Source organism: Sciurus vulgaris (assembly GCF_902686455.1).
Source record: "Sciurus vulgaris genome assembly, chromosome: 4".
In the NCBI taxonomy this organism is placed as follows: Eukaryota; Metazoa; Chordata; class Mammalia; order Rodentia; family Sciuridae; genus Sciurus; species Sciurus vulgaris.
This window is the reverse complement of record NC_136464.1, coordinates 68,763,527-68,782,403: the sequence shown is the minus strand read 5'-3', so window position 1 is coordinate 68,782,403 and position 18,877 is coordinate 68,763,527. Positions and strand designations below refer to the sequence as shown.

Sequence of the window (18,877 nt, the reverse complement as noted above, 5' to 3'; positions counted from 1 at the left end):
GAACAGCTGATTCAGGCTTTATTGAACTAAAATGTGCAAATAATCTGATAATACTTAAATTTATTAAATTTAATGTACATAGGCTGACACCATCCCATACAAAAAATCCTCTGAAGATTCAACATAGTGTTTATTTATCTGAGCTTAAGATGTACTGAACACTAACCAAGTAACAACAACAACAACAACAAAAGTCCATATTGTAAGAAAAACAGGTAAATTTTAAAAAGTTTACTATTAAGATTTGAATTCATTCCTACAAAAACAAAAACTACAGCCAATACTCACTTGGGAGTGGAAAAATATTTTACACTAATTCTAAATAAAAATAACAAAATGCATATAAAGTTATGCCAGTTTAATAGATTTGCTAAGTATAGAATTCATAGAACATTTATCTGGTATCTTTGTTTGGACTCAGATATTTGAAAGTACCCTTAGAGTTGGGAAGGTAAGATAAACAAAATTTCCTCCATACCACATAAAAATGGCAATTGGATTTAAAAGTTTAACTTGTAATTCTGAGGTGAAAAGAGGAGGAAAAGATCTTAACAATTCATAACTCCAAAATGTGTTCCAGGAATATAGCAAAACTGCTCAACTGTTAGATGTGCTACTATTGAGTCAAAGTGCTCTGAAAGCATTAACATTAAATGTATTTGCAAATTTAATTTCAAAGTCTTACAAGTTTTCAATGAAAAATACCTAGTTATTTTTAAAAAGGTGGTGTGTGTGTGTGTGTGTGAAACAAAGATTATATTTACAAATCTGTTTTTGCCTCTGCTCCCAATAAAATTAATTACTCTTTGGATATAGTCTAAAACTGTTATAATAGTGAAACAGAAGTAAAGATTCAGATATGCACCAAACCCTATAAGATGCACTAATTTACACACAGTATTTTGAAAACACTTACATGATTTGATGGTTTTTCACTGCTTAACCAAATTCTGAGAAACACTATATTTAGCAACAAACATTTACACTACTGCTTAACTAAATGGGAACACATAAATACATGAATTTTAAAAGGAAAACACTCTAAAAAATTGTTTAGAGGAAAAATAGTTTCAACCATCCACCTCTTTGAAGCCTCTGTTTAAGAAAAAGGTATTACATGTATACCTTCTATATTATGTAATACCTTCTCACAATGTAGTAAATATAGATTCCAATTTTGCCATAAAAGAACTTGCGATAAAAGAATTTAAAAGAAAAATATTTTGTTTCTTACAAATAATTTCTCTCTTCTGACTCTGGTAAGAATCATCAGTGCCTTTAATTTCAAGGTATTTTTGTTGTTGTTGTTGTTGTTGTTGTTCATTTCCATTATATATTTCACAAAGTATACTATTTTGTATTCCATAGATAAATGGAAATTAAAAGGAAAACCTGCTTTTGGAATGCAACATTTCTACATCATTTCACTAAGAAGCACCTTTTGATATGCTGGTCTGAACTTTTAATATAAAACCTAAATGGTACTTATTTCTGAAGTAGAATTTTCTCCAGTTTTAATAACTTCATACGTAGCAATACTAAGAATATCAACCTGTGCTTTCTAGATTTTGAGGGTTCTAATTATGCAATAGGTTAGTATGGCTCATTTTCAAGGTTGGGTGGACAGATTTCATGATACATTGGCTACAGAAAGCTAAATAAACTCTTACTTACTGAAAAATGGTTTCCATTTTGCTTGAGCCAAATAGATGTTTAGGCCATGTACCACCACATTCCCTGCTTAACATTCTTGTTTCTTTATTCTTCATAGTTTTCTAATGAACAAATTAGTATTCCTGAGTAAGATTATAAAAAAGTTAACCTTTCTACCAAAAGTATAAAGACAAATAAAATGTTGACTCACAATACAAAGTTTTTACACAGCATTACAGGTGCAGAGATAATGACTGCTGCTCTTCATTATGATTTGTTCACCCCTTAAAAAGACTGCAGCAAAAGATTCAATTGTCTAAAATACTTCGAAGTACAGTAATTAAATGCTTTAGACCATAAACATATCCCTCATCTATTGTGTTGCTAGGGAACACATGAGCAAAATCTATCATTCGCACTTCTACTTCCGCAATCTCTTGGCAACCAGTGGGAAAATGGTAGAAAACTTTTTCCAGTTGGGAAAGTACATTTCCGTTTAAATGTTCCTGTGACATGCTTTTCCACCCATTGTCTTGCTCCATATTTTCAACTTTCAATGAAGTCTGACTGTGATGTTTTTTTGAATACATTTTTCTGTGACAAGCATACATCTTGGATAAGCTTTTGCCTACTGAAGCCTCTATTTTTCCATTTGCTGTGGAACTTAACACATGAAAGTTATTGTTATACTCCAGTAACTCGGTGTCTGACAATTGTCCTTTGGACAAAAACTTTTCTGCCAAAGTTCTGTCATTTGATTTTGTAGTGGTTGGCTGAGATGAACCTTCATAAACAAACAGTAACGAACTTGCATAAAAGCTAAGCTGCTTCTGGCTTTCAAACCACTGGAGAATTTTCTCAATCTTCTGAATACTGGCAGCAATAGCATCTTTTCTTAGGCAGAACCCATTATGAAAAAACTTGGAGACTCCTATAAAACAATACATTAGGATTAGAACCAATGTATGAAAGAGTTATCATTTGGAAAGTGGATTCACAATAGATAAAATTCTTCAGTATTTTCTCCACCACCCTTACAGTTAATTGAATAGTTAAACCTAAAATTCTAGGAATTCCTGTTTGACATAGAAATTTTAGATCTCAATTTAATTTTGCTTGAAGAGTTATCATTTGGAAAGTGGATTCACAATAGATAAAATTCTTCAGTATTTTTCCCACCATCCTTATAGTTAATTGAATAGCTAAACCTGGAATTCTAGGAATTCCTGTTAGACACAGAAACTTTAGCTCTCAACTTAATTTTTGGTGAAGAATGCATATTAGAAAACATTTAAATGACACAAATTTAAAGTGAAATACCCTAGTCAAAGAAAAATGCATTACAGGTAGACTAGAAGTTTAGCTTTATGTTTTCTATGAAGAAATGCAATTCCAAGATTTGCTGTGAGGAATTTTATAGAGAAAATACCTGTTCGTTAGGATTACAATTAAGAGCTAGTCTAAAACCAAGAGTCAAATTATAACCATTTTTAATGACATCAACGACTTGTTACCAAATACCAAATCATAATTCTACTAATTTTTATTTTTCCTCAATACTGATTAGTCTTTTCACAAGAGTTAAGTTTGCTTGGGACCAGCACTTCTCCAGGTTGATTGTTAAAATGGAAACTTTTAAATGTTTTAAACAACTTGTGTTACTAGGCATCTCTTCAAATTATGCCTTAAACTTTTATGGGAATTTATGGGCATGTAAAATTTTATTTCTGTTTTTAAATAATCTGCTCCTCTACCTTAGAACAATGTTAAGAAAGATATTCAGATAGGACCAGACTGTGTCCCAGAAAAATATTCTGAAAGTAGCCAATCTTAATACTATCTGGCTGTTGGTTAAGTACACCAAAGGAAACATTAACTGTTAAGCTCACACTGTGGATGTCTGTTTTCTATAAATAACACAAAAATGCTTCACAAACTTGTGCTACACATTAACTGGTTTCTAACTTAGTAGAGCCGAGAATAAATGTTCCAGAGATCCAGGATATCCTTGCTTTTGTGATATCTTACCACAAATATTTTAGAAGCATATATCAGTTTTATAGCTCAACTACACACTAGAAGTTTCAAAAAAAATTACATACAACATATATCTTAAAGTCTCTTATATAACAAGCAGTTGTGATATACTATGACTCACAGTCTTTACTTAAAAAATGATTTTAAAGACAACCTTCAGTTTCAGTATGAGCTAGACAGTTGATTCACAAATGTTCAATTTTGTTTATAAAAAAGCACACTGCCACAATTTGGATATGTAGTATCCCCTGCCTATGTGTGAAGTTTGGTCTCACTGGGAAGTGGTAGAACCTTTAGGAGGTGGGTCTAGTGGGAAGAAGTTAGATCACTGAGACTGCGCCCTTGGAGGACATATTGAGATCTTTGCCCTCGTTCCCCTCTCCATGCTTCCTAGATACCATGAGGAAAAAAGCTTTCTTCTATAACATGCTCCTACCACAATGTACTGTGCCACCCTAAGTCTAAAGCATAAGACCAAATGATCACAGACTAATAACTGTGAGCCAAAACACCCATTTTTCTCCTTTTAAAAAGTTAACTAGGGTATGTAGCTCAGTTGGTGGAGTGCTTGCCTCGCATGCACAAGGCCTTGGATTCAATCCTCAGCACCAAAGGAAAAATAAAAGTTGACTATCTCAGGGATTTTTATCATGGCAATGGAAAGTTAACACACATAATAGTAAGAAATGATGAAAATGTTAAAAAGTACCATTTGATTTGGGTGCTTTATGAACCAGGAGTTCTGATTAATCCAATTTTGTTAATCTGCTTCATTTAAAAAAACTTTCATTATGAATTTGATTATTTTGAAGGAAAACTAAAATTGAAGTAACTTTAGAATTATTACTGATACAATAATAAAAACATTCTTTCTTTCTTAAATACTTACCATCTTTTATAGTTTCTTTTGTTAAACTTCTTCCATAGTGCTGATTTTGTGTCTCATAGCTATCAGAATGAACATGATAAACCTGTCAAAAAGAAGAAAAACAGTGAATATTAAAAAAAAACTAATCCCTCCTTGACCACATGGATTTAACTCAGCAATGAAATGGTGAGTTAAAAATAAGACTGACTTATATCATTCATTCTAATGGTTTTAAAAGAAAAAAATCATGTAATCATATCAATGAATGCTAAAAAGATATTTAACAAATTTAATATCCACTGTTGATAAATTTATGTCTTAATATACCAAAAGTTGGGATCAAGTTTAAAGGAAAATAAGGATGCATTTCTTTTAAAATACAAAAAGCTTCCACAAAAAGTATTCTACCACAATGTCTTTTGTCACTATTACTATTTAATATTGTTCTGCAGTTACTAGCAGATGCAAATAGATAAAACAAAAAAGAGAGGTATAATCATATAAAAAAGGATAATATAGAATTATTCTTCATAGGTAATAGATTTAAAAAATAAATATAAATAATAAAAGTTGAAATGGTCATAAAGTACAAATTAGTAAACAGAAAACAATTTTTATATTTATAAAGCCAGTCAGAAAATGGGAGAAAAGATCCCATTTACAAATGCAACCAAAAGATTAAGACATATAAACAAATTGAATAAGTACAAATCTATATGAAGACATCTTTAGAACATTCCTAAGATAAACACCCATTTATGTTCTCCAAGAAGACAGTGCAACATCATAAAAGATATCACTTCTATTCGGTTAATCTATAACTACCATATAAGTTATTTCTAAAGTTCACATAGAGCAGGTATGCCATACCCCTACAGTCCCAACTAAGAGATCAAAGCACAAGGACAGCTTGAGTTCAGGAGTTTTAGGCTACTTTGGGCAACTTGAGGCCCCAACTCAAAAAAAGGATCACCCCCCTCAACAACAACAACAAAAACAGTTCACTTAGAAAAACAATTAAGAGTCAGGAAAAAACAAATAGGACTAACCTTACCATCCTACATACCAGATATTAAAATGTATTTTAGAAAATCAAACACGAATGAGAATTCAGTATATGATAATAGAATTTTACACCAATGAGAAAGGATGGATTATTTATTAATGTTTAGTCTGATTAAGTAGAGTAAGTTGTATTCAGACCTTATACTGTATGCCAAGATAAATTCCAAATATATCAAAGACCACAATGCACAAAATGAAATGATAAAAGCCCCCTTCTAAAAAAAAATGGAAGAATCCTTGAATAACTTATAATTAGGGAAGGTATTTCCAATCAAAACTCAGGAATTTTCACCCCATACAGTATGTTTTAAATAGTGTTTCTGCCACACAGAAATGAAAATACAAATCATTTCTTACTAATGAAACTAGCTGAAATGTTTACACTGAAGGAAAAATGAACAAAGGATTTGAAGAGTTCACAGAAATCAAATAGCTCTCAAACTTACCAGGAGTATAGCCCTTCCCTCTAAATGTGGCAAATGAAAGTCTCCAGACATTGCCAAATGTCTCCCAGGGCAGCAAAATTGCCCCTGGTTGAAAAACACTGCTCCATATCAAGCAAACTGCCAATATTCTCTCAAAATTATAAATGCACATAAGCCCAGAAATTACCCTGTAAAGATTTATCCCAGGGATATGCTAGCACACTGGTAAAATGAAGTAGGTCTATGGTTACTCACTAAACCACTGCTTGTAATAGCAAAAGACCAGAAACAAGGAATCCATCAAAGGGAACTGGTTAAATTATGGAATAACAATACTGTTCCACAATAGAAAGATCTCCAGGATATGTTAAGTGGGGGGGAAAGCAACACACAGAATAGTATTAGAAGCAGGTTTTGTGATAAAAGAACACGTAGATGCCACTTATGTGTATGTTTAAAGTATCTCCACAAGATTACAATGGGAAAAAAATAACTATAATAAGATATACTGTGTGGAGGTGAACTACTCACTGTATGTTTCCATAGGTTTTGGAATCTGCATATTCTCAAAACTTATTTTTAAGAAGCATTAAGAATAATTTAGAAATTGATACATTTTAACTTCCAGTCTGATATGGCTAATTTTCAATGTTTCACCACATTGAAAAAGTTCAGACTATGTTCTTTCACAGACACAGGCCTATTTAAGGCGGGAAGAAAGACTTCTACCCCCAGGACTGGAGATGGAACCCAGATCCTCAAGTATACTAGGCAAGAGCTATACCACTGAGCTACACTCCCAGTCCAAGAAAGACAATTTATTTGAACAAAGTGGTACTATGAATGGAAGAAAGCACTTTATAAACACCAAAGATTCCATTCAGTTAAGGACAAATTATTTTTAATAAGGAACTGTTAAACACAACTAAAACATTGTCTTAAAATCACATTCTCTATTTTACATATGTTTCAAAGAGGGTTCTAGGGCTAAGGACATAGCTCAGTGGTAGAGCACAAGTTTAGCTTGAGTGAGAACCTGAGTTCAATCACCAGGACCAAAGAATAAACAAATAACAATAAGATTCTAAGGTTGGGTGTGGTGGCACGTGCCTGTAATGCCAGCTACTCTGCAGGCTGACACAAGAAGACTACAAGTTTGTAGCCAGCCTGGGCAACTTATTGAGACCTTATCTCAAAAATAAAATTTAGAAAAGGGTTGGGGAAGTAGCTCAGTCAGGCCCTGGGTTCAAACCCCAGTAAGTAACACACACACACACACACACACACACACACACACACACCACACACACAATTCTAAAAACACATTTGTCGCTATTTTATTATTCAACAATATATTATATGATCCAAATTAAATCTCACACGTGAGAACCTAAATTTCACATATAGACTAAAAGTTAAACGGAACTTCTTTATTGACTTAAGTCAGGCACAGTGGCTCATGCCTATAATCCAAGTGGGTTGAGACAGAAGAATCTCAAATTCAAAACCAGCCTCACCAACTTAGTGAGGCCTAAGTAAATAAGCAAGACCTTGTCTCAAAATGAAGTATTTTTAAAAGGGGCTGGGGATGTGGCTCAATGGTCAAGTGCCCTGGGTTCAATCCGCAGAACCAAAAAAAAAAAAAAAAAAAAATTAAGTTGTTGCCAAAAATATACTGGAACACTAAAAATGAAATCACCTAAAATCTTAAAATACATGTATTTAAAAATTCTTCAGATGAATTTTACAAATTATATTTTAATTAATTTTGGTATATAAGTGTAATAAATCCCTATAATTATATACCATATGTTTTCAGACAATACAGAATTGAAAAATTAAATAACTACATATACAACAGTTAGCCCATATGGATACTATCACTATTTAAAAATACTAAATTCCAAAGCAAGTCACTTCTCTTAAGCCTGACACTTTTTTTCGGGTTGTTTTATTGGTGCTGTAAGTCTGACACTTTTAAAATCATATACACCTATCCTATTCCAGTCCTTTACATATACTCTTAATGGTTTCACAAACATGTTCTGCTATTTCTTGGTTTTTCCATCTACTATTATCCCTTGTTGTCAGTCTTAAAACCCCACCTTTTCCAAAATTACTCTATTCTCCCTTTTATGTCTTCCTTGCTTTTACAGGCCCTATTCTGTTTCTACCTCTTTTATTTTTATTTATTTATTTACTTTTTTGGTATTAGGGATTGAACCCAGGGGCACTTCAACACTGCATCACACATCCTTAGCCCTTTTATTTTTTTATTTTGTGACAGGGTCTTGCTAAGTTGCTGAAGCTGATCTCCAACTTCCAATCCTTCTGCCTCAGCCTCCTGAGTTGGTGCTGGAATTATAGGTGTGTGCCACCATGCCCAGCTCTACCTCTTTTATGACACATGTTAAGAAACTTTGTTAAGTCAATGGTGAGTCTTATTAATCTATACCATCTTGAGATCAAGGAAATAGTATAATTGCTTAAAGACATTTAAAAATAAAGAATTCCTAACTGCACAGAAAATAAGCATGTTATCGACCTACTAAACCCCTTCATTATAACAGAAAACATGATAACAAAAATGTATTTAAGCTAGGAGCTGTGGCACATGCCTGTAATCCCAGAGGCTCGAGAGGCTGAAACAAGAGGATCACAAGTTCTCAAAGCCAGCCTCAGCAAAAGTGTGGCACTAGGCAACTCAGTGAGACCCTGGTAATTTCAAAATTATCCAGGTCTGTCATTTTTATCAGTCTAAAAACCCACCATGATCTTTTAAAGTTTAATGAACTTACCATTCACTAAAGAAAATAAATTATTTTTTAAAAGTTAAAATGTTTAAATCTTGATGACTTTGGGTTAGGCAATGGTTTCTTACATATGATACCAAAAGCATAAGTTAAAAAAAAAAAAGGAAAACAAACAGATTGGACTTCCCAACAAAAAACTTTTATGCTTCAAAGGACACCATTAAGAAAGTAAAAAGATGACCCACAGAACAGGAAAAAAGTTACAAAATGGAGTACTGAGTAGCTCACAAGGGATTTGTATACAACTCAATAATAAAAATCAAACCAACTGAAAGTGGACAAAGAATCTGAATAGACATTTCTCTGAAGAAGATAGATAAACAGTCAATAAGTAGTAAGAAAAGATACTCAACCACAGTAACTATTAGGGAAAGGAAATTCAAAACCATAAGATACCACATGACACTCACCAGGTGGATCCCCCCAAAATAAAAAATAATAAAAAGTAACATAGGTCAAGGATATGGAGAAAATAAGAATATTTTTGGTGGGAATGTAAAATGGTACGATTACTTTAGCAGCTCCTTAAAAACTTAAACATAAACTTAACCATAGTAGCTACAAATTTCACATTTTAAGAATCTAACCAAAAGAAATAAAACTTGTACACAAAAACTTGTACATTAAATATTTATAAAAAGGGAAACAACCTAAAGTCCACCAACGAACAAATAGAAAAATAAAATATGGTATATCCACATGCTGGAATGTTATTCGGCAATTAAAAGTAATGATACATGCTACAACATGGATGAACCTTGAAAATATTAAAAGAAGACAGTCATAAAAGACCACATTATTTTAATTACATGAATTATCCAGAAGAGGCAAATCTATGGAGACAGAAAATAGGTAAGTGGTCATGTAACAATAGGGGGGTTGGGAAGATATGGGAAGTGATTGCTAATGAGTATAAAGTGTTTTTGAAGAGTGATAAAAAAGGTAAATGTGGTGATGGTTGCCCAACTATGTAAATAGATGAAAATCAATTAAAGGTATCCAGTCATCCTGTCATCCTTCAATATCCACAGAGGATTGGTTTCAGGACCCCTTGCAGATAACAAAATCCAAGGACAAAGTCCCTTACACAAAATGGCATAATATTTACATATAAGCTATGCACACATTCATCTGTAAACTTTAAACCACTGCTAGAAAACTTACATTACCTAATACAATGTAAATGTTTTATATGGTAACGCTTATGGAATAAGAAAAATGTCTATATGTTAGTACAAATGCCATTTTTTTGAAAAATATATTTGATCCACATTTGACTGAACTCATTCACAAGTGCAGGAACTCCTGGATACCAGAGGACCAACTTTGTTTTTTCATTTTTACTTTTGTGGTGCTGGTAATCCAATCCAGGGTTTTGCACACTCTAGACAAGTATTCTACCAATGAGCTATACCCACAACTGGATTTTAACTGAACGAATTAAATGGATTTTAAGTTAAGTCTTAATAAAGCTAATTTAAAGAAATAAAAGCAGGGAGCAAAGGATAAAGCTCAGTGATACAGCCCATACCTAGCAGATTCAAGGATCTGGGTTCAATACCCAGCACCACAAACAAAACAAAACAAAACAAGATACAAGAAAATGCAAACAAACCTCTCTATCTAGGGAAGCAATATATCCCAGCAAAGTTACAGTACACAATGCCTTATTTATCCTGTAAGTGCACACTAAAGGTAATGGAAATCCACTCAAGTTTTTAAACAGGGGAATATTGTGAATAGACAAACATTTTACAATGTTTGGAGAACAGATCAGAAAAGAGCAAAACTGAATTTCAGAGACCAAAGTTCAGAAAGGTACAACAGTGATAATGAGACTCAAGAGACGTTTGGGAATTTAAGAGATGGCTCTGAGGGGTGACAGTGACTACCAGGTTTCTACTTTGTAAAACTGGATGTATGGTGTGTCATTTATTAAAATAGGGAATAAGAGAGGTTTGGTGTTACTGTTATAATCATTTGAGAGAAGAATAAATGTGTCAGTCTTCTATGTCCTGGGTTTGAAACGTCTAAGTCAATGTCTAGGAGGCTGTTAGAAACACAAACTAGAAGATACAAGGAAATAGCAGAGGATGAAGACATATATATTTGGGAGTTATCAGTGAACCAAAACTGAAACAAAGAGAACAGAAAGTACTACACAAAAGGAGAGGGAGTATTAAAATGGAACCAAGAGAAACACCTAAAAAGAAATTATCTGGCAAAGGAGATTGCAAAGTGGTCTTAGGAAGAAACCAGACTGGAGGTGGGATGTCACCAACACAAAGAAAACTGTCTAAAGGAGAACTTGGTCAATATTGAAGGCTGCTCTTTAAAGTAAAGTAAAATGAATAATGAAAAATGTTACTCGGTTTTAGTGACACGGGGGTGTCATTAGGGACCTTAGTGAGGAGTCACCTGGTAGCAGTATGAGCAGAAGCCAGATTGGAATGGGTTGAATTCTGAGCGGGAAGTAAGGAAATCAAAATAACCAGTTTGGTTCTGAAGAGGAGACAAGTTAAATCTACAACAGGAGGGATTTTGATGTTCTATTTTTTTAAAAAATTGGTATGAACATATTTAAAACAAAAAACAGTGAATAGGCAGAAGTTGAAGATATAAGATGAGAAAATCAATAGTAAAAGATTCTATTTTTAATGTTTTTATTAGAGTGTTATAATTATACATAACAGCAGGGTTAACTGTGACATATTCACACATGTATATAACATAATTTGCTCTTTTTCATTCCCCAGTATTTCCCCTTTTCTTCCCCTCCCCTCTCTCCTAACTCCGTTCCTTTACTTGATTGGTGTTCCTTCTACTTATTAACTTTTAAAAAACTGGTATGTCATAAGTATACATAAAAGCAGAATTCCATGTAATATATGCATACATATACACAGTATAATTTAGTCATTTCATTCTACTGTTCCTACACTCTCCCAAACCCCTAAAACCCTTTCTTCTACTCTACTGTTTTCCCTTCTACTTTCATGAGATCCCCTTTTTTAATTCCTTATTTCTCTCTAGCTTCCACAGGAGAGATCTGACTCATGACTTTCTGTGTCTGGCTTATTTCACTTGGCATGATTTACAGTTTCATACATTTGCCAGCAAATATCATAATTTTATTCTTTATGGTGAAGTAGATCTCCATTGTGTATATATACCACATTATATATATATATATATATATATATATATTACACATTTTGTGTATATACTATTCATCTGGCTATTATGAATTGTGCTGCCATGAACATTGGAATGCAAATAGTACTACACTATGCTGATTTCAGCTCTTGGATAAATTCTAAGAAACAGAATAGTTGAGTATACGGAAGTTCCATTCCAGTCTTTTGAAGAACTTCAATACTGATTTCCATAGTGGTGGTACTAATCTGCAGTCACGCAAACAATGTTTTGTGTTCCTTTCTCCCCATATCTTCACTAGCATTTATTTATATTCTTGATGTTTACCATTCTAAATGGGTGAGATGAAATCTCAGTGGTTTTGATTTGCATTTCCCTGACTATTTAAGGATTTGGGACATTTTTTTTTTTTTTCCCATGTATTTCTTAGCCATTTGTATCTCTTCTTTTGAGAAATATGTTTAGTTCATTTGCCTTTTTACTGATTGTTTTATTGGTGTTAGGTTTTTTAAGTTCTTTAAATATTCTGGACAGTAATCCTCTGCTGGAAGAGTAGCTGGCAAAGATTTTCTCCCATTCCATAGGAAAGATCTCTTCTCACTTTTTTCCCCCCCAGTAGTTTGGTACTAGGGATTGAATGCAGGGGCACTTTACCCTACTGAGCTACATACAACTCGAGTTCATTTTTATTTTGAGACAGGGTCTCACCAAGTTGCTGAGGCTGGCCTCTAACTTGTGATCCTCTTGCCTCAGCCTCTCAAGTCACTGGGATCAAAGGCATTTACCACTGCACCCAGCTCTCTTTATTTTCCTTTGCTGTACAGAAGCTTTTTAATTTGATCCACACTTCTTATAATTCTTGGCTTTATTACTTGAGCTTTAGAACATTTACTAAGGAAATCACTGCCTAAGCCTCAATGTTGGAATGATGACCTTATGTTTTCTTCTAACCATTGCAAAGCGTCTGTTCTAGTTCTGAGGTCTTTGATTCATTCTGAATTGACTTTTATACAGAAATAGATAGGGTTCCTCCGACATTGTTTTTTGGCACCTTTGTCAAGGATGAGATGACTGTTATCTGTTTGAGTTTGTCTGTGTCTTCTATTCTATTCCACTGATCTTCCTATCTGTTTTTTATGAAAACACCATACTGTTTTTGTTACTATAACTCCACAGTATAATTTGAGGTCAGGTATTGGGTTACCTTCAACCTTATTCTTAATGCTCAGAATTGCTTTGGCTATCCTGGGTCTCTTATTCATTCATATAAACTTTAGGACTCTGTTTTTATAGAATGTCATTTTTTTTTTTCAGGGCCAAGGACTGATGTCATTGGTATTTTAATGGGGATTGCACTGAATCACTAGATTGCTTTTGTGAGTATGTAATTTTGACAATATTAATTGTCTATCCAAGAACACAGGCTGTCTTTCCATCTTCTAATGTCCACTTCAATTTCTCTCTTTGGGAATCTACAGTTTTCTTTGTAGAAGTCTTTTGCCTCCTTGGTTAGATATATTCCCAGGCATTTTATTTATTTTTTTTAAAGCCATTGTGAATGGAATTATTTTCCTGATTTCTTTTCATTGAGTTCCTTATTGGTATATAGAAAAACTATTAGTTTTTGAATACTGACTTTGTCTCCTGCTACTTTGTTGAATTTGTTTATCAGCTCTAGAAGTCTTCTGGTAGAGTTTTTTGGTTTTTCTATACATAGGATCATATCATCTGGAAATAATTTCACTTCTTTTCCTATTTGTATTTCTTTAATTTCCTTCTCCTAATTGCTCTGGCTAAAATGTCAAGAACTATGCTAAAAAAGAGACTAGTGAAGCTAGGTGACACATCATAATCCCAACAACTTGGGAGGCTGAGACAAGGGGACTGCAAGTTTGCAGCCAGCCTCAGCAACTTAGTAAGGTCCCCCCACAAAAGAACCAAACAAATAAATAAATAAATAAAAAGGGGCAGGGATGTAGCTCAACGGTAGACAGCCCCTAAGTTCAGTCCCAGTACCAAAAAAAATTAATGAAAAAGAAAAAAGGGTGTGGTGGGGGTGGTGAGAGTGGACTTGTCTTAGTCATGATTTTAGAGGAAATGTTTTAAGGTAAATCCTCTCTGATGGTTTTTATTTTTTCCAAAGGTGAGAATCATCCACTAAGTGATAAAGTGAGAGGATAAGAAATTTGAAGAGTAGAGATTTAAATAGCTGTCCAGTCAGATTTCTATGGGATGCCTATTTGTTATTTGTTTTAATATTATTCCATTTATTTTCCTTTTCTGTATACCCACAATTTATTGTTTTCTAAAATGAAATAAATGCATGGATAATTTTCCTCGTTTTGCTTATAATCTGAGTTTCAAATGCAATGGTTATTATTACCATCATACTAACAATCACCTATAATGTTTCCTATTAGCCCTCCTATTTAAAATGCAAAGGAAGATTTGCATATCATCTTACATGATGATTTATTATGCTAACGGAGGTAAGCAATTGTTTGGTATATCCACAAATTTTATCTCCCTACATCTAGAAGACATACCATTGTTTAGAGAATTTTATTCCATATTATTTCCCAACTATGTGCTTGAACAATTCTTCTTTCCCATCCTTGTGCACTCTGTTATTCAACTTGTGGCTTGGTTTTTCCTCACCATCAGAAGTGGAATCTATTTCTCAACCCTATCAACTTAAGAACACTTGCAGCTCCTGCTGATGCCTCTTGGAATGTGGTGCTGTGACATGAAAAAGCTTAAGCTAGCCTTCTGACAGATGACACCACAAAAAAGGCAGTTAACAATTAGTGCCAACTTTTAGACCAAGAGCGAGGTCATTTTAAACCAGCAAGTCCTAGTCAAGTTATCTGATGACAGCAACCACACAAGGAGCTCTGGGTGAGACCAATTACCTGAGCCAACTCAAACTGCCAATCCAAAGGTCAACCAGTAAGTACCAAGTTACAGTTAGAAAGAGAAAAGGAGGGGTTGGGGAGGAAGTTCAGTCGGTAGAGTGCTTGCTTCACAAGCACAAAGGCCTGGGTTCAATACCCAGCACATCACCAAAAAAAAAAAAAAAAAAAAAAAAAAAAAAAAAAAGAGAGAGAAAAGAAGTTCTGGCATTCTATTGTATAGTAAGGTACCAAAAGATAATGATAATGTACTGTATATTTTTTAAGAACTAGAAGAAAGGATTTTGAATATTTTCATCACAAATGTAAATATTTGAGGTAATAGATATGTTTACCCTGATGGGAACATTAAACATATATCAAAACATTACATGGTATGCCAAATATGTAAAACTATTTGGTATTTTGTTAAAAATTAAAAACTAAAAATGCAACAGAATTGTCAGGAAATAAAACAACTATTTTAAACCACAAAGGTTGAAGCAACTTACATTTTATTTTAAATTTTTAAAATATAGTAAAATCACTGAATATATAAACAGTTCAATTCTCATGGGAAATCATCATATTACTTTTAACATTTTTTTGCAACTAAACTTAGCTTTTTTAAAACAAAATCACCAAAGTTATAGTCTTGAGGTTCAGTTATGTGTTCATTTAACCAGAGACACTGACCATGTATCAGTGAACAAGAGATAAAAATCCCTATCTTCATTACACAAGGTATGTAATTCATACACTGGGGACTTATAGATAATCCAATTTCAAAATATCATCTTCTGATACAGTAGTATTATGATATCCAAAATTTTCAAGGGAAAAACAAGCAAATAAAAATGTACATATTATGCCAATAATCGCTCTTACCCTCATGCCAAGCACCAAGAACCCAATCTCTTCCATTAATGGGTACTTGCTGACCTGTTGCTGAATCTTCTCAGATGAGGCAAAAGGATCATAACTTTTTCGCCCGATCTTTACATCCATTATACAAGGCTTATTAAATTTATGGGTCACATCTTCCAGTTTTAGGTATAAATCTGTTATTAAAAAAACCTTAATTAGAAATAGACAAACATACTACTACTCAAGTAACTACTAGAGAAAACCAAAATGAGGAAATCCTCAAACAGAAAGAGGTTGAAATAAATTTAGAGTCTGCAATTATTATTCTTCTACCAAAAAAAAAAAAAAAATGACCAACAAATTTACAACAAGTATAAATATCACTGACAAACTCTTGCAGGAGGTGCATTTTAAAAGTATTCAACTGAAAAAAAAGTATTCAACTCTAAGCAAAGGTAAGAAGTCAATAATAAAGTTTTCACGGGCATTAAAAAAGGCAATAATATGGACTGGGGTTGTGGCTCGGTGGCAGAGCCTAACGTGTGAGGCACTGGGTTTGATCCTCAGTACCACATAAATATAAATAAATAAAATAAAGTTTAAAAAAATCGAATCTTAAAAAAAGTAATATTATTTCAAGAGCTGTTCCAGAATGCATTCACATTCCCCCTTTAAATGCATTCATGCTATCTATGTATGCTTCAGCAAAAGATCTCTTAGTACTTTAATATTTATTTTTCATTTAAAATTAGTAATTAGAGGCAGGCATGGTGGTGCATGCCTATAACCCCATTGATTCCTGAGGCTGAGGCAGGAGAATGGCAAGTTCAAAGCCTAGTGAGACGCTAAGCTACTCAACAAGGCCCTGTCTCAAAAATAAAAAGGACTAAGGATGTGGCTCAGTGGTTAAGTGCCCCTGGGTTTAATCCCTGGTACCAAAAACTAAAATAAGTAGTTGGAATAAGTCCTTCCCACAGAGTATACAACAGAAATATAGGTTGAAAAAGGGTAAAACCATTCAAATGATGGTCACTACAAATATACATTCCATCCAGTCTTACTAGTTTCACAGAGAAAACAAGTATCTTGCTTTTTAGAATGCAGGCATTCCCCAAACGTTGGTCTGTAAATCACTTTGACATTCTGCTTACATCTTCCCATAGAAAACTTAAATGTAAGAGATTCAAGAATAAAATTAAAAAGCCTCAGTTTTCATACATGGATGAGCTGCTTACAGTTTAAGTTTGGAAGTAAGGTTCAATGAGGGAAAACATAAGCAAAGAAATTCTTTTCCCCTTTCCTAGGTAAAATACTATCATCATTCATTTTCATTTATGAATGTACTAACAAGCATTCCTCCTGAAAACTTTTCAAGATAGAGAATATCAACACAGAAACAGCACATTTTCTCAGAATTAAATAAATGCATATTAGAGATAAAAGAAGGCTTACCCTCTGATGTCCTTTTCTTTGTTCCTGTCTCACCAGGACTAGCACAGTTATTAAATTACAAAAACAAATATATATATAAATATATATTATAAAAATATATATTGGTGGAACCAAAATTGAGAATAGATCAGTTAGGACTTGAAGAGTTTTAAGCACTTCAGATTTAAGAGGCATACATCTGCCAGGCGTGGTGGTACACCTGTAATCTCAGAGACTCAGGAAACTGAGGCAGGAAGAACATGAGTTCAGTGACAGTCTCAGCAACACGGTGAGACCTGTCTCAAAATTAAAACAGAACAAAACAAAACAAAAAAACTTTTAAAAGGCTGGAGATGTTCAAATGGTAGAACACCCCTGGGTTCAATCCTCAGTACCACAAGAATTAAAAAAAAAAAAAAAAAAAGAGGAGAGAGAGATCTTCCTCAAGATATAAATTTTCTCCCTTAGACAAAGGAACAAAGGAGGAAAGTCATGACTATACAGAAGTTAAGCCCAAATAGAACAGAAGAGCAAATGTAACCCACGAGAGCAGCACCAATGTACAAGAAGGAGCCCTTCACACTTTTTAGACAGACATCTTCAACAGGATAAGAAAAAACAAAAGGTCTAGACTACAGACATAACAGTATAGACAGTAAATATAGAAGTCGAGCTTCTATGCTGTAAAAGACAACCAAGGGATGTAGAAGATAGGAAAGGAAGCAACACAGCAGTTTCCTTCAATCTCCTACCACGTCCAACCACCTCAAGCAAAAGGGAAGGAAACAGATCAATTTTCTCTCTATACAGAAAAGGTCTGAATTTTAAATATCAGAAAAGACTAAAGATTCTCTTATGGAGGATCCTTAACATTCACAAATTATTATCACTGATTTGGAGTCAAAAGAACCCCAATATCTTACTAAGATGAAGCTATCCATGAAAGTACAAAGGTAGTAGGGGAACCCCACATCTATATTTCGGTGTAAGGTTATTTTCAACTTGTTGATTTGGCAGTGATTAAAGACAAACTGTTTCTTTTTTATTGTTTTTTGTAGTTATACATAACAGTAGAATCCATCTTGATATAACTGATAAAATTATCTTATTCTAACTAGGACCCCATACTTGTGAATGTACATGATGGTGAGATTCACTGTGGTGTATTTCTATATGTACATAGGAAAGTTATGCCAGATTCATTCCACTGTCTTTGCTTTTCCTATTCTCCCTCCCTTCCCTTCATTGCCCCTTTGTTTTCTCTATTGAACTTCTATTCTTTCCCTCCCTGCATTACTGTGTGTTAACTTTCACATACCAGCGAAACATCTGACCTTTTTTTGGTTTTTGTATTAGATTATTTCACTTAGCATGATAGTCTCCAGGTCCATCCACTTACTGGCAAATGTCATAAAGCCATTCTTCTTAATGGCTGAGTATGTCTCCATATGGTATATGTAGCATAGTTTCTTTATTCATTCATCTGTTGTTTGTTTATGATAAAATAGACCTGACAGAAGCTGGCGTAAAGACTTTACAAGTCTGAATATAAAAATCCCTAGTTTTTTCTTTCTCATGGAAAGGGGAAAAAGTACAAATGTAAACTACTTATAATATTAATATAATGGTTTGCTGAATGATGAGAGTTTGTCCTGCCCAATTTTACTTCCC

General features: G+C 33.6%; 1 protein-coding gene across 3 annotated transcripts in view; it reads right to left on the bottom strand.

The window, feature by feature from the left end:
- Window positions 1-302: 302 nt before the first annotated feature.
- Window positions 303-18,877, bottom strand: part of IPMK (inositol polyphosphate multikinase) — a 53,570-nt gene continuing 34,995 nt past the window's right edge. For 2 of the 3 annotated variants that reach the window (XM_079138152.1, XM_079138153.1), the window contains exons 4-6: window positions 15,797-15,969; window positions 4,580-4,661; window positions 303-2,584 (exon numbers count right to left, since the gene is read on the bottom strand). In XM_079138152.1, coding sequence (XP_078994278.1) covers window positions 1,962-2,584; window positions 4,580-4,661; window positions 15,797-15,969 — 878 coding nt within the window. In that variant the 3' untranslated portion in view covers window positions 303-1,961. The remainder of the gene's footprint in view (window positions 2,585-4,579; window positions 4,662-15,796; window positions 15,970-18,877) is intronic. The other variant, XM_079138154.1, reaches the window with a different exon arrangement.